The sequence below is a fragment of the Drosophila hydei genome, unplaced genomic scaffold, assembly GCF_003285905.1.
Source record: "Drosophila hydei strain 15085-1641.00,03,60 unplaced genomic scaffold, DhydRS2 tig00000172-arrow-pilon, whole genome shotgun sequence".
NCBI lineage: Eukaryota > Metazoa > Arthropoda > Insecta > Diptera > Drosophilidae > Drosophila > Drosophila hydei.
In genome coordinates this window covers 3,711,963-3,726,396 of record NW_022045682.1, presented here as the reverse complement: position 1 = coordinate 3,726,396, position 14,434 = coordinate 3,711,963, and the positions used below count along the sequence as shown (strand labels likewise).

At 37.8% G+C, this 14,434-nt stretch overlaps 1 protein-coding gene across 1 annotated transcript; it reads left to right on the top strand.

Annotated features, from left to right (window-relative positions):
- The first annotated feature begins 5,046 nt into the window (after positions 1 to 5,046).
- LOC111595855 (carboxylesterase 1F) lies at positions 5,047 to 8,329 on the top strand. Its single transcript, XM_023309770.2, has 2 exons — positions 5,047 to 6,021; positions 7,001 to 8,329. Exons 1-2 carry the CDS (start codon positions 5,086 to 5,088, stop codon positions 8,153 to 8,155), a joined length of 2,091 nt encoding a protein of 696 aa, XP_023165538.2. The 5' UTR covers positions 5,047 to 5,085; the 3' UTR covers positions 8,156 to 8,329.
- Positions 8,330 to 14,434: the final 6,105 nt, after the last annotated feature.

Genomic DNA, 14,434 nt, shown 5'->3' with positions numbered 1-14,434 from the left:
ATTTGTGTGTAAAATATAATATTTATCATATATATATATTCATAGATATATCTGTAATATCATTGACCGATTTCACAAATATTTATTTATTTTTTGTTAAATATGAAAGAATTAAAAAAAGTTATTTGAAGTCTTTTAAATAATCTGATATATATAATATTAATATATATTTTTATTGCTTATATATTTTATTTTTAATTTGTTTTTTATTTTTATATATTTTCTAACTCTTTGTTACAGAGTATAATGTATATAATTAAATATAAATATATAATTATTTATTTATTATTTATTTAATTTATATCTAGTCAAAATGTTTCGATATTTTAGGAAAATCTTAGACTACAAATGCATAGATATTTTTTATACTGAAAATCATACTCTCTTTTTTTCAGCACACTCAACTCGTCGTCTCTCGCCCTTCGCTTATAGGGCATTATCTGGTCAATTTCTATTGTCTTACTCATTATTTTTGCGGTCCTGAAGCTCAAAAGTTGCATAGTCTGCAAGTTGCTGCCATTGACAGGCATTGTAACCGCAGCTTTCTTCTCGTCTGTGGCCAGTTTTCTCACAATTTTCCACACAGTTTTCGGCAAACTAAAATAGATGTTGGCCACGTCAAATGATTGCGGTTGCTGACCAAATTGTTGGGCTTCTTATGAAAACTTATTAAATTTTAATGTGCGTTTTGAGAATTTTCATTTTCATTTTCGTTTTCGTTTTATTCTTAGCTTAGTTTTTGCATAAATAAAATGAGATTTATGAATTATTGCTATGAGTGGATGTGGCTAAGCGGCTGAATAAGTTCTCAACGTGACTGTGGGAATTTTTTTGGAAAGCATTGCTCAAGATATTTTAGTTTATTTTTATATTTTATATTGTAATCGTATAATTTTAATTTATTTCTAAGTTTTCTGTGAAGAGATGAGATATCTTAGAAGCGTTGTCCTTATAAAGTTCATATTATATTTTGGCAATTTACTTAATTTATTCAGCTTAATTAATAATATTTGTTATTAATTGCTCTGCTAGTTGGCATACACCTGCCGTTGCCCATTAACTATTTTTAATCTGGACTGGTCGCGGCTGCTGTGGGGCATATATGTTGATTCTATTAAATCGTAATCTGCGCAACAGCTAATTTCGATTCATGAAATCCAACAGATGCGCACAATTTGTTGCCTACCCTCGTAATCGCTAATGAACTCTTGGCGTGTGAAAGATATCTAAACAAAAGCCGTCAGGAAACTGTGCCTGTGTCTGTGTGTGTGGGTCTATCTATATCTACCTTTCAGCAGAGCTGCCAGACCTGGACTTGGTCCGAGCACAATTCAATTATTATTTTATAATTAATATTTTGCACATTAGAAACGCATCAACAGCAGCTGGAGGCCAGGGCCCAGTCATGGGCTCAACACACGCCATCAGCAAGGACGACAACCAGAATGTGAGCAGCAGCATCAGTAGCTGGAAAACTCGTGCTGCCATGTTGCGTGTGATATACAACCAAAAAGAAATGAGAAGAAAAATTAGGCAAACGTTTTTTCTTCTTTTTTTTTTGAAAGATGGAACGAAACAGGCAAAACAATTAATAAGAGTGAGCGGCATACTTAAGAGGGTGTCAAAAGGAAATATTATACTTAGCACGAATCATGATACACATGAAAATGACGTAGAATATGTACTGAGAGATAATTTCTTCATATTTTATTAAGATTATACGAGGTCTGTTTAGAACACAAGAGTAAAATTGAAGCGGATCAAATTGATATTTTAATAAATATTTTAATATTTATTTTTAGACTACGATATGAGCAACAACTCATTCAATACCTAAATTTTTTGTCTAACCTAAAGCAATACCTTCATAGTGCTTTCACTATAATTTTACCCTGTTCGACATTATACTCAATTCTTGCCTTGACTGAAGCTTATTTTATAAACATTTTTACCTTTTAGTTTTCCACTCAACGCTTTTCTGCTCTGGCCTGAAATCAAATTAAAAGTCAATCTTGCATGTAATTATGGCTTTTAGCAGCTGCTTTCACAGCCTGCATGATTGATATGCATGCACGCATGCCTGTGCTCATATGACATGCTCAGGACTCAGGACTCAGGATAATGGAGGGATAACAAAAACATTTTTAGCATTCTGTCAGCTTTTATGCAAATTGTCAGTGGCTGCATTTAAAACTCAATTAAAAGTTAAATATTTACTCGATACCCTAAGATTAATAACTTTTTAAAGAGCCCGAAGTGGGCGAAGACGGATGACAAAGGCAAGCGAAGGTGGTTTAATTATGGAATAGAAAATACCCTGTAACTTAATTGAGGGTTTTGAAATTTAAATTGAATTAAGTTTTTGCATTTTGCATACAAAAAAAAAAAAAAAAAAACAAAAAATAAATATAGAAAAAAAGAAAAATAATAAAACAATAAAAAATATATATTTAAAAAAATGCTCATTAATAATATAATCAAAGTGTACAGTAAAGATTATATTATAATTTATATATTTTATATAATATTAAATTTTAAATTTTAAATTAAATTTTAGCCTTCATTAATTTGAAATCATATTTAAAGCCGGAATGATTGATAGCTTCACTAAAAGCTACCCTTTATTTAGCTTTAAAGTCGACAAACGTCATTTTAGTAGTTGCTCGACTCTATGATACCCTGCAACTTGAGGAAATATCAAGCCAAATCATCGATGCGAACTACTTCTTTTTTAGCAAGTTTAGATTTTAGCACAATATGAATTGATAAGAATTCACATTCAAATTGTAAAACTCCCTTTAACACATTTCCCTTAGCTACAGGGTATATCAAAAATAGATAAAGCTCGTTAAATGTGTAGGCGTGACAGAGCGACTACGCTGAGACGTGGCACACTTTCTATATATGTGTAGCACAAAAGTGTTGCTGCCACACGCACACACACACACACGCACACATATCTGAGATATATATATATCTTCTCTTTATATATATATACATATATAATTATTCCTCAGCTAGCACTTGCCGCAACTCCCAGATGTCTACTTAATTATATTGTCGTAACTTTAAATGTCATTTTGCCATTGTGTGTGTGTGTGTGTTGGACATGAGAGATAGCTGTTAGAAGAAGGACCAGGCAATTGCAGAGACAAATCAGTGGACGTACGTGGTCGCCGTCTAAACAACAGCATTGAGATTCATGTAGCAGAGTTACCACCCCTGGTCTGACTGTGGCCTAATCCCGGTCTGCTCTTTCATCTTTAGCATGGGACAGAGGGCTGGCTGGTCGGCTGGCTGACTGGAGGGGTCAAGAAACTTAAAATCACAACCAGGCACTCTGTTTCATGACATTTGCCAGCTTCCGTTTCCGCTTGCCACGCCTGCCTTCCTCCCACTGTGTTTAGTCGTAAATATGTTGAGCATATAACTCATCTGGGCAGATAATGCAGCAAAGCTCTAAACTATGACGAGGCGAGCTGCGAGTCGAGCTGCGAGTCGAGCGCTCAAGTTGAGGCTTTCAAATCGCATTATTATTTCGCTCATGCCCATTATTTTGTTTTGTTTTTTTTTTTTTTGCCTCTCAGCGACAGCAGCAATTGAATGAGGAATACAGAAAATAAAAACCCATCGAACCAGTTTTCAGTTGGGGATCGCATGCGATAAGAGACGTCGGCTATGAAATAATGAAATATATAGACGATTATCATTTTACATAAACGCATATCAAATCAGCTGTAAATGACGAATAAGTTACAACGGTTGGCTAAGATAGAAAACTTGATGCGCATCTTGAACGATGCTAGAGTTCTAATGGGCATATCAAATATTGTGAGCGCTAAGCGATTTACATATAATTTCAGTAATATTTATTGCTTTAATATTGTTTTTTGGTATACAATAATTTTATATGTATTATCTTTGTAATTTGTTGGAAGACAAAATGTATATTAAATGTATTGGCTCTATATAAACATATCTAAATATATATATAAATGAGTATAGATTAATTGTTTTATCATTTCAAATTATGTAAAAATGCATGTATTATATCTTTATATAATTTCTATAAAATGTTTTAAAACTTTTTGTTCATTAATTAATTTAAAATCTTTATGTTATATTCACAATTTTAAAATATTTAAATTATTTCTATGTCCAAACTATATAATTATTATTATTATATTACATAATTATTTCAATTTAACAAAATTTATATTTTAAATTTTGGATTTAAATAAATACTTTTAAACTAATTTTTTATTTTATTTTTTAATTTTTTTATATAACACTTAGTTTTTATTTTAATTTTTGTGTTTTAATAATCAATCAATAGCAATACAAAATCATGGTATAAAAAATTATACATACTTAATAATTATTATAAAATAAAAATATAAAATAAATTTAAAAAAAATTTTATACCATTTTTCCTATTTCAAAATTTAAAACTCTTAAATATAAAATTAAAAAATAATTAGCATATTTTGTAAGTCTTTACTTTTAATTTTTTTAATGTTTTTTATTTTAAAAATAAATAAATTGAAAGTATTAGTGTTATATATATAACTATTCACTTTAGTAAATAGACAAAAAGCAGAAACATTTATACGAACGAATTGAATACATAACCATAGTAAAAGTTTGTATGCAATGAGATATCTACATCCCTAGATAATCAAAGTCCGCTTCAATGTAGCGTATTCAGCAGTCTCTGTGACTTAATCCTGCAATTGAATAATGTCGCGATTTATATTTGGTATTTTTTTGTAGTTCTGAGGAACGTGATTCGAATGCTAAATGAAAATTCTCTATAATCTATCTAAATATATATAAATGTTTATAGTCTTAACTGGCCACTGGCTGATCGTGAGCAGCGCAAAAAAGTAGAGAAAAAATAAATAAAACAAACAAACGAACTCTTTAAGTTTTATCAACGTATTGTTGTTGTTGTTGTCGCAAGTGAATAATTATTTTATCGCCAAGCCGGGCTAGTTGCCGGCCTTGTCAAGAGTCGCTGAGCTTGGAGAGCTAGAGCGGCCGCAGCGCTTGCACAGTTTCAAGTTGACAATCGAGCGAAACGCAATGCGAAAGTTGGCGAAGCGGAACATTTTGTGGCTGCTGCTGCTGCTGCACTTAGTTGCAGCAGCGTTAACCTTGACTGGGTCGGAATCGGAGTTGGAGCCAGACTCAGAGTCAGTTTCACATCGTCGCGTGAAGCGCATTGTAGGTGGCAAGAGTGCCAAGCCGCCGCCAGTGGATGATCCGGTTGTGTTTGCACGGCTCTTCAATCGAGATACACGCATCGAGGGCTTCCGGAACACCCGAACGGGCATCTACAGCTTTCTGGGCATGCACTATGCGGAGCCCCCGATTGGGCAGCTGCGCTACTCGCGGCCCGTCTATAAGCGGCTCAGTGGGGATATAAATGCCACGCGGCATGGCCCGCCCTGCTTACAGCCGCATCCGCAGCAACGGCAGCGTATCATCGGCGAGGAGAATTGCCTGTTGTTGAATGTGTACACGCCCCAGATGCCGGACGAGACGACGGGATTGCCCGTGTTTGTGTGGATACATCCAGGTGGCTTTCGCTTCGGCTCTGCGGCTCAATACGATGCCACGCCCATGGCCCAGCAGGGGGCGATTGTTGTGGCACCGCAATACCGTCTCGGCTCGCTGGGCATCCTCGGGGACGGCACCAAGGAGTTCGATGGCAATCTGGCCATGTTCGATCTGGCCACAGCTCTGCGCTGGGTGAACGACTATATCTCACAGTTTGGCGGCGATCCCAAGAGGGTGCAGGCGATTGGTCACGGCTCAGGTGCTGCCAGCGCCATGTACCTGTCCATGTCGCGCGCTGCTCGCAGCGCAGGCGAGGTTCACGGCGTGGTGGCCATGTCGGGCACTGCACTCTCGCAATATGCCATGGACAAGGAGCCGGTGCAGAGTGTCGAGGAGGTGGCCAAGATTAACAACTGTCCCACTGGCAATGAGCTGGAAATTGTCAAATGTATGCGAGCGGTAAGTAGTGCAGTTGGGCTAGAGCTAGTTATGCTAGAGGCTTTCATTTATTTCGCTTGAATTTCTTCAAAATTATTTGCTTGGTTGCCACAAAGGTGTTAACGGCTTGGCTTGTAGTTAGCATTTGTTTGTAGATGTTTTAGAAACTGTTTTAAATTTATAATAATTCATTTTATAATAGAATTTGTTACAAATTAACATTCTATGAATGTGCGCAGAAATGTTAAGTTTTTGTTTTTATGGAAGCAGCTTACATAAGTTAACATTAAAGGGAAATGTTGTTGCACTGTTAACGTTGACACGACTTTAACAGTTGACGCTGCTTATGAAACTGTTAACATATTTGTTCTCTGTTAGCTTTGCTGTTAACTTGGAAAACACATAAAGCAGAGAGAGAGAGAGAGAGAGAGAGAGAGAGAAGAGCGAGCTTCTACATGTCATTAGTTAAGGTATTAGGATGACTGCTTAGCAACTAGATTCTGCTGCATATAAAACTTATTCGTAAGTTTCTTTATAAACAAGTTTTTTATGATTTAATACACTCGTCTTATTTATTCATACATATAATATTGAGCATCAATCAAGCTACTTAGCCGCTAGGTTTTTTTTAGCGGAATATAAAAAATTATTTGCTTAAGCACAAAGAGTTGGACCACATTTATCTGGATGTCAAGCTGTGGCTAACTGATTGACAGTTTGACTTGCCTGTTAATCACTTCACAGTTAGTTAACATAAGTTTTCATAACATTTTTATATGCAGCTAATTTACTGAAATTGAGTCAAGGCATAAATGTTATTTGGCATCCAAGAATCTAAGATTGATCTGTAGCATATATAAGATCAAGCAATAGAACTGTCAGCTACTGTTAGCTAAACACCTTTGCCTTAACTAGCCTTAACTCTTAAGTAAAATAAGATCAAGTCAAGCTACTCCAATTTTCAACCCTATAAAATTACCTTTCATTCCCGCACCTCTAGAAATCCGCCATGGAGATCATTCAGAACGATGGCAAGGTGCAGACAGAGCGTCTGGCAGGACGCGCTTTGGTCAAGGGACTCACGGGCAACGCAGGCTTCCAGCCGCACATTGAGGCAGAGGATGACAATCGTGCGCTGCCCAGCCTGATAATTGGCGAGCCGGAGAAGCAGCTACGCAGCGGCAACTACACGGGCATTCCACTCCTGACCGGAGTGACCAAGCACGAGACGGCCAACTCGGTGACTGTGGACACGCTGAACAAGGTCTACGGCTCGGCCGAGAAGTTCCTGGGCTCACTGCAAGGTGCACTGCAGCAGCTGACGGGCTTTTTGCGCATCGATGAGCTTACAGGTGGCATTGCGAAGCCCGTGTTACCTGGCTTAAGCAACGTGCTGACGCCCACGTTGCAGGATGTGTGGAAAGTGCCGCAGGCACTGAACGTGGATCAAGTGCTGGCCAAGGTGGTGGAGTCCACCACCGATGTGCTATTCAACCTGCCCGCCGTGCTCACGACACAGGTCTGGTCCAAGCTAGCACCTGCTTACATGTACAGCTTCGAGTACAACGGCACCAAGTCGAAGGGCATCAATTTTCTGCACGGTCTGCCCATCGTGGCGGAGCAGGCCAAGAGCAAGCCGGAGCTGGTGGCTCATGGCGATGAGCTGGGCTATATGTTCGATGCGAATGACATCTTTGGCGAGCCGCTGCCGGAGACGCGGCTCACCGACGAGGACGATCTGACGGTGCGCCGGAACTTAATTGATATGTTGCTGCAGTTTGCCAAGCAGCAGGATGGCCCGAAGGATAGTGCGGGCGGAACCACAGCGAAACTCTTTCAGAGCATCTCGGGCAAGGCCACGCCTTTTATCAAGGTCAACACCCAGCTGGAGGCTGCCAGTGATTTTCGCTTCTGCGAACTGTCCGTGCTGGGCGCCTCGCTGTCTCCCTTGACCTCCACGAGCTGCGCTGCCTTGGGCAGCGTGCTGGGCCAGCTGGGCGGCGGTCTAGGCCAGACGGTGGGCGGCGTGGGCAAGACAGTGGGCGGTGTCGGAAACACTCTGGGCCTGGGTGGCGTTGGCCAGTCACTTGGCCTCAATGGCAACAAAAACAATGAGAATAAACGTGGCGGCGGTCTGGGCCTGGGTTTGCTTTAAGTTCTTATTGCCATCTCGAATAAAGCCTGGTTGGTATTGATACAAGCTGCTGGTTGCTATGAGCCGACGCTCAATTAGCACAGCTCACACAGCTCGCTAATCTCTCTATTGACTTTGTGCCTCTGAATTCCACCGATAAGCAAATTTCCGGCCAGCCGACGCGCAAAATTTAAACAAAAAGCAAAGTTTTCAAAAACTTGTGGGCACATCCAAAGCATCCGCATTTGACGTTGGGTTGGGCAGAGAGCTGCCACGTCGCCAACTCAGAGCAAACAATGCGCATAAGCTGCCAGTGAAAGTTAGAAGAGGATGAGCAGCAGTTGCCACTGCCACTGCTGCTGGTTGCCTTGGCGTCTTTTGTGAACTATGGCCAAAAAGCTGAGCGTAAAGCCGGCTTACCTACGGACCAGACTCATTGTGGCTGCTCTTTCATGTGCCTCTTATTAATATTATTAAAACTAATTTCATAAATTGAAACCGCCTGGCATGCCATCCCATCCCACTGCCATATCACGTTCAGCGTGGGCGTGGCTGCAGGCGTTAATTCCTAGGCCCGTCGAGCTTAAGCGCTGACAAACGCCGAGGGGCCGCACGAAATGAAACTGGGATTTGGATTTGCTATTATAACAGCGCATAATAGATGTCTATGTAAGGGCAGGCAAACAGTCACGCGAGGGTATTTAAAGAACAGCTCGAGTTCAGTTACAGGCATTTTTTTTTCCGTTTTGCAATTTTTTGTAGCTATAAATATTTCTTAGAATTCAGTTGAGGCAGCAGCTTAAGCAACCTGAAATCACTTACTACACAAAAGCTTCAGTGACATGTGCTCCATGCTTTGGTAGCTATGAGATATAGCAAGCTGACTTGAAGCATTTTGTAGATACATTGGGCACATACGTTAGTACAAAGAGACATGTAATTGTTGTCGTAAATATCTATTTTTTTACATTACTTATTTTTATGATACTGATTTTTTTGTATTTATTTGAAGCTTAAGCTGCGATTAATAAGCTACAATAATGAATCTATTCAGCTAAATTTTGTTTTGCTTTTTTTTGCTGAAATTTATTTCTGCTTCTGTTAAGAACTTTGACAATTCCAATATGAAATGTTGTTTCCTAGTTGAAAGCATATTTTTTGTACAGTGAATACATGAGGAAATCTTGTTATTAATTTTATATTTATTGAAATTTTAAAAGTCATTGAATATATGAGGGAATCTGGTTAATAATTTAATATTAATTGATATTTTAATAGTCATAGACGCAACTCATTGTCTAGATAGTTTGTCTAGCGATTATCATATTTACTGCCAAAGGTGGTTTAGAACTTGGTTTTTATACACAATTTCTACTGCAGATATTTGTTTATATTAAAGATAGGTAATGTTTGAAGTATGTCTCTTTATAGCTACTTATTTTCAAGCAGAGGTTATTCCAAAAACTCTAAGGTGTGTTTGCTGCGCTTTTGTTTGTTTCTATATTGATTAAATTATTTGTGGAACAATTTATTTTTTGAGTAAAATATCTGAAAATTTCTGTAAGCTTAGATACTTTAAGTACTATTTGAGCTGCTAATTGTGGGCAGTTAATATATTCCAAACAGAAGAGTTATGTAGGCAGACATTCCACTTTCAACCACTAAAAATTCCTAAAAAAAACTATCTCAAAAACTATCTGAAATACTAAAGATTTTTTCATGCGCTCTCCGCGCATTTCAATTAGAAAACTTTCTTTTATATATAAATCATTATCAGAGCTGAGTTTGGTAGCTGCGACATCTGCGACAATTATTAATGGGCCGTTAGCAGGGATTAAAACAAAAAACTTTACAATTAATTAGTGTCCGGATGACAAATGATAATTATAATTGTAACCAAGTAGTTGGCTGGCAGAGCAGCAAGTAGCAGAGGCGTGGAAGATGCTGGCATAACTGCTTGAGCACTTTTAATGATGGTCATAAAAATGCAGAGAAAACTTTGAGCAGCGGCACAGAACGAGCCATAATAAATGATCAAGCAGACAATGATGGGGCGTAATCAAAGCAAGCTGTTATCCCCTGTGCCGCTGCTAAAACTTCCAATAGAATAGAACTACTGAAGGCGCAGGGCTAATCAGAGCCGGGGGCCGCTCATTCAGTTCATTATGAAGCTGTTTACCTGGACGATTCGCAATTGGCATAAATCACGTGCCCGTTTTATGGCCAAAGTGTCGCCCAATTTCCAGTGCAATTTACCTTGGGGTTCGTAGAAAGTTTCTGTTGCTGTTTAGTTTTCTGAATGGATCTGGAAAACCGAGGGGGCTTACGCAATTTTTCTTCATTAATGTGTAGTTACGCAATTTGCGCAAAAACTTTTCGAACGTTGCGTTAATTTTGGCCAATTCAGTAGTAGTCGAGCTGCTGATGAACCCCAGTTACAAAATACTCATTCCCCTCACTATAGCCCATATCCTGCCTCCTACTCGTACTCGTCCAACTCCTCGTCTTTGTTGTTATGTCGTTTTGTGGTTGCGGCTCGGCCTATTTCGAGTCTTTTGCCAAATTAGTTCCGCCCCTCGATTTATATTGTCATTTCGTGCGTTTCGATTGTGTAAAGCAATTTCATACTGGCGTACACTGCCGCCTCCTGCCTGCTGCCTGCTGCCAGCTTTTGCCTATTTGATTCGACTAGTAGCCCCCCTCAGCTGCTCCTGCCTTGCTGCTTTACTGTCATTTCATCAATTCTGGAGCAGAAGTTACGGCATTGCGGCGTGTTTTAGTCTGCGAGTAGATGTGTTTACCCATATGGAATGCGAGTACTCGAGTGCTCACACAGCCTCTATTTCCCCCTCTCTCTCTCTCTGTGTATGTGTGCAGCTAGGCACATAAATTAGGCTGGTCATTTGATGTTAATAGTTGCAGCAGCTGCTGCTTCTGGCCCTGTTTCGATTCATGTTGTTGATTTTACATGAACTTGTTTTCATGTTCTTTACGAAGTTGCCTCACTGTAAGGGTTCAAAGCTACGTATTAAATTGTCTTTGCCTTTATAAATTGGACTTGGAATTTTTCAAAATTTTCTTTAGTTTCTAATATAATCAATCATTGGTAATATATTTTTAACGTGTAAAATTAAAAGAAATATTTGCTAAAATATTTCAAATAATCAACAAAAATAATTATTTTTAATTTTATAAGTTTTTATATATTTAATATTGAAATGAATCAATCAAAAAATATTTATTAAAAATTGGAAGCATTTTCTACACATTTATTATTATTTAAAATTTGGCTTATAAATTGCAAATTTGTGGCTGATTGTGTTGCTGTCTGCAGATGTCAGCAGGGTATATTTTTGTTTTTTTTTTTTTTGTCAAATGCTAAACTTTATTTAAGATATTTAAAAATATTTAAAATAATTTTTTTGGTATTTTTTCATTGTTTTCATTTTGGCAGCTTAAAGGTAAGTTTTCTTATTACAAATTATTTGTCTAATTTTGAATCATGATATATTAATATATAGAATAAATTCCTTATGTACATGATATCACATTTTTCACATCTATATATTCTAAAAAAATTCTAAATGTCTGCTCTTTTCTAAATATTGTACATGTTTGTGACAAATATTATATTGCTTTTGCTTACATAAGAATTGCCAGCTTAAAACTTTATATTTATCAATTTGTAAACTTGAAGTTTACAATTTAAGACTCCATTTGCTAACAATTGAATTGTGTACAGGCCGAAACGTAATTAGTTCTATTCTAATTTTGACTATTTTCAATTTTGTGATCCACATGAGCTGGGCGGCAGTGTATGGACAACTACTTTTATGCTATTTATGAACAAAATTTTGAATGAAGGAAATAATCTGCTCAACATGATGCAGGCGAAGGCTCGATGCCAAACTCTACTAACAATAAAGCCCAGCAACAATTGGTCTAATCCAAATAATGGAATTTGGATGCCATGTGCCGGGCTGTCTATCAGTGGCATGCATATGCAATGGATAGGCCAGCCAGCCGACCAGTCAGCTGGGAGGGTGTCTGCATGGCTGTAGGGCAGGCGCGGAGCGGGGCGGACATCATGCTGCTGTCAGGCTCAATTTTGGGTAAAGCCACTTGGCCATTGTTCGAGTTTTGACATAAGCAAAAATCTGCTTTTGTATGGCCTCAATCCAATGGCTGAACGAGTGTGTGGGTGCGAGTGTGTGTGTTTGTGTGCGGGACAGGTCTCTTTTCTAATATGAAGTCCCGTTGGATTATGTCTTTGTTGTTGGTCTGCACTTGGCTACGCTTTGACAGCGTCAATTGCAGCCCCCATTGAACAGGGGCGGAGCTAAAGAACGGGGAGCAGCCGACGCGTGTTCTAGAACTCAGTGCTCGACTGAGCCGTGGGGCTATCAAGCTCTAATTAAAATTGATTATTATAATTAGTATTGATTGTAGCGTGGCACGCACACTGACCATGTCATAACTTGAGCCTGAGAACGAAATGTTAACGCTTCTGACCCCGCGCAATAGCTTAATAAATAGTTGATGTCTATTTGTGAGCAACACCTTTTGAGCCAATTGTCGCAGGCACTAATTAACCGCACGCAATTGCCCCCGAAATACCAAGTTTATCGATTCATTTTCCTAGCCACGCTTCGCCTGGCTGCCATCAAGTAGCCAATGACTTATTTATGGCGTTGATTGTGTCTGACATCTGCTGGAATTGACACATTTCGCAAAACCAACAAAGCCAACCGCTTTGACAGGTCGCATTCGCTGCCATGTTTCACTCTCTTTTGTTTTGCTTCCTAAAAAATTTATAAGTTGTTTTTCCCTTAAAGTTGTATGTCACCTTTGCTATGTCTGAGTAAAAGTAAGAAATATAAAAACAAACATTTCAAATTATTTGCTTTTTATTGACTATAAATAGAATTTCTAAAAGAAAACTTTTTTAAGTTTGTACAAAAAAAAACTTTTCAAGACTCTAAATAAAAACTTCAGATTTAATTAGAGTTTTCGATTTAAAAAACAAGAAAATGAAAAGCTCAAAAAAAAAACTTTAAAGGATAATTTAATTATTGATTCTATAAACTGTAAACTTTGGTTTGATTTGCGTTGACTCAATTAGGCAAGCCTTTAAGTTACAGTTGGGCAAAAATAACTTGAAAATAATTTTAAAAATTTTTCCATGTATCCAAGTCATTGTTCAGCTTAGGCTTAAGTTAACTCTTTCAGTTTTTAAGCAAATAAACCGACTGCAAGTGGTATAAAGTTAGGCAGATATAGCTGCCGTAGTAACTAGAGAAATCTCTTAAAAATGTAATTTATAAATTATATAGGTACTCTAATAACAATATAAATAATTTATCCAAAATTAAAGTTTATGTTGTAAGTCAGGTCTTTTTTTATGAATATGTTTCTTCCCAGAAAATGGCATGAATATAACCTTGAAATGAAACTAAAATTAAAGTTTTATGTATAGTAGCCTAGTTTTTATTGTAATTTCTAATGCACTTGCTCTTATGGGGCCACCAGAATTTTTCACCTAACATTCTAAATTCTTTTTGATCTAGAATTCTTCTCATATATTTTCAAAAATATTTTCAAAAAATATTTTCAAACATATACAAATTTTAAAATAATTTTCAATTTAATAAAATCATAGTTTTTATGCTAAAATAATTTAGGTAAATTTGTCTATTATTTTTTAGTTTTCTATGAACATGACACAAAATCTGACAAAAGTTTTTAATCTTAGACAAGCTAGAGATAAACTTTAAACGACATTTGAATTGTTTTCGCAAAAAATCAACGCGTTTTATGCGATTTTTACAAGCGCAGCGGGCGCAAAGTCGACTCTCAAAAGTTGCTGTTGAGAATCCTATTTATATGGCTGCTGTGCTGCAGGGCAGAGTTGAGGCGGGAGTGGTGGGTGGTTTTTTTGTGGGTGGTGTCATGAAGTGCATTGGAATGTGTGGCAGCTGCAATTGTGCGGCAATAAATTATTGTGCAACACGCAGACGGCGGCCACGATGAGTCTGACTCGGCGAATCCAACGGCAACGACTGACTGAGTGAAAGAGCAGTTATGTGTTAGAGGAGGTGGCAGAGGAGATCGAGGGACAGGGGCATGGTAATGAATGCTACGAAAATTTTTAACAATTTTTTAACTTAAAAATTACGACAGCGCTGACAATTTACCATAAAAAAGAAGAAGACGAAGCAGAGCAGGAGCAGAAAGGCGATGCTGACTCTGCAGACTACGGAAATGTGGCTGAGGGGTAGTTGGATAGGGGAGCGCATGGTC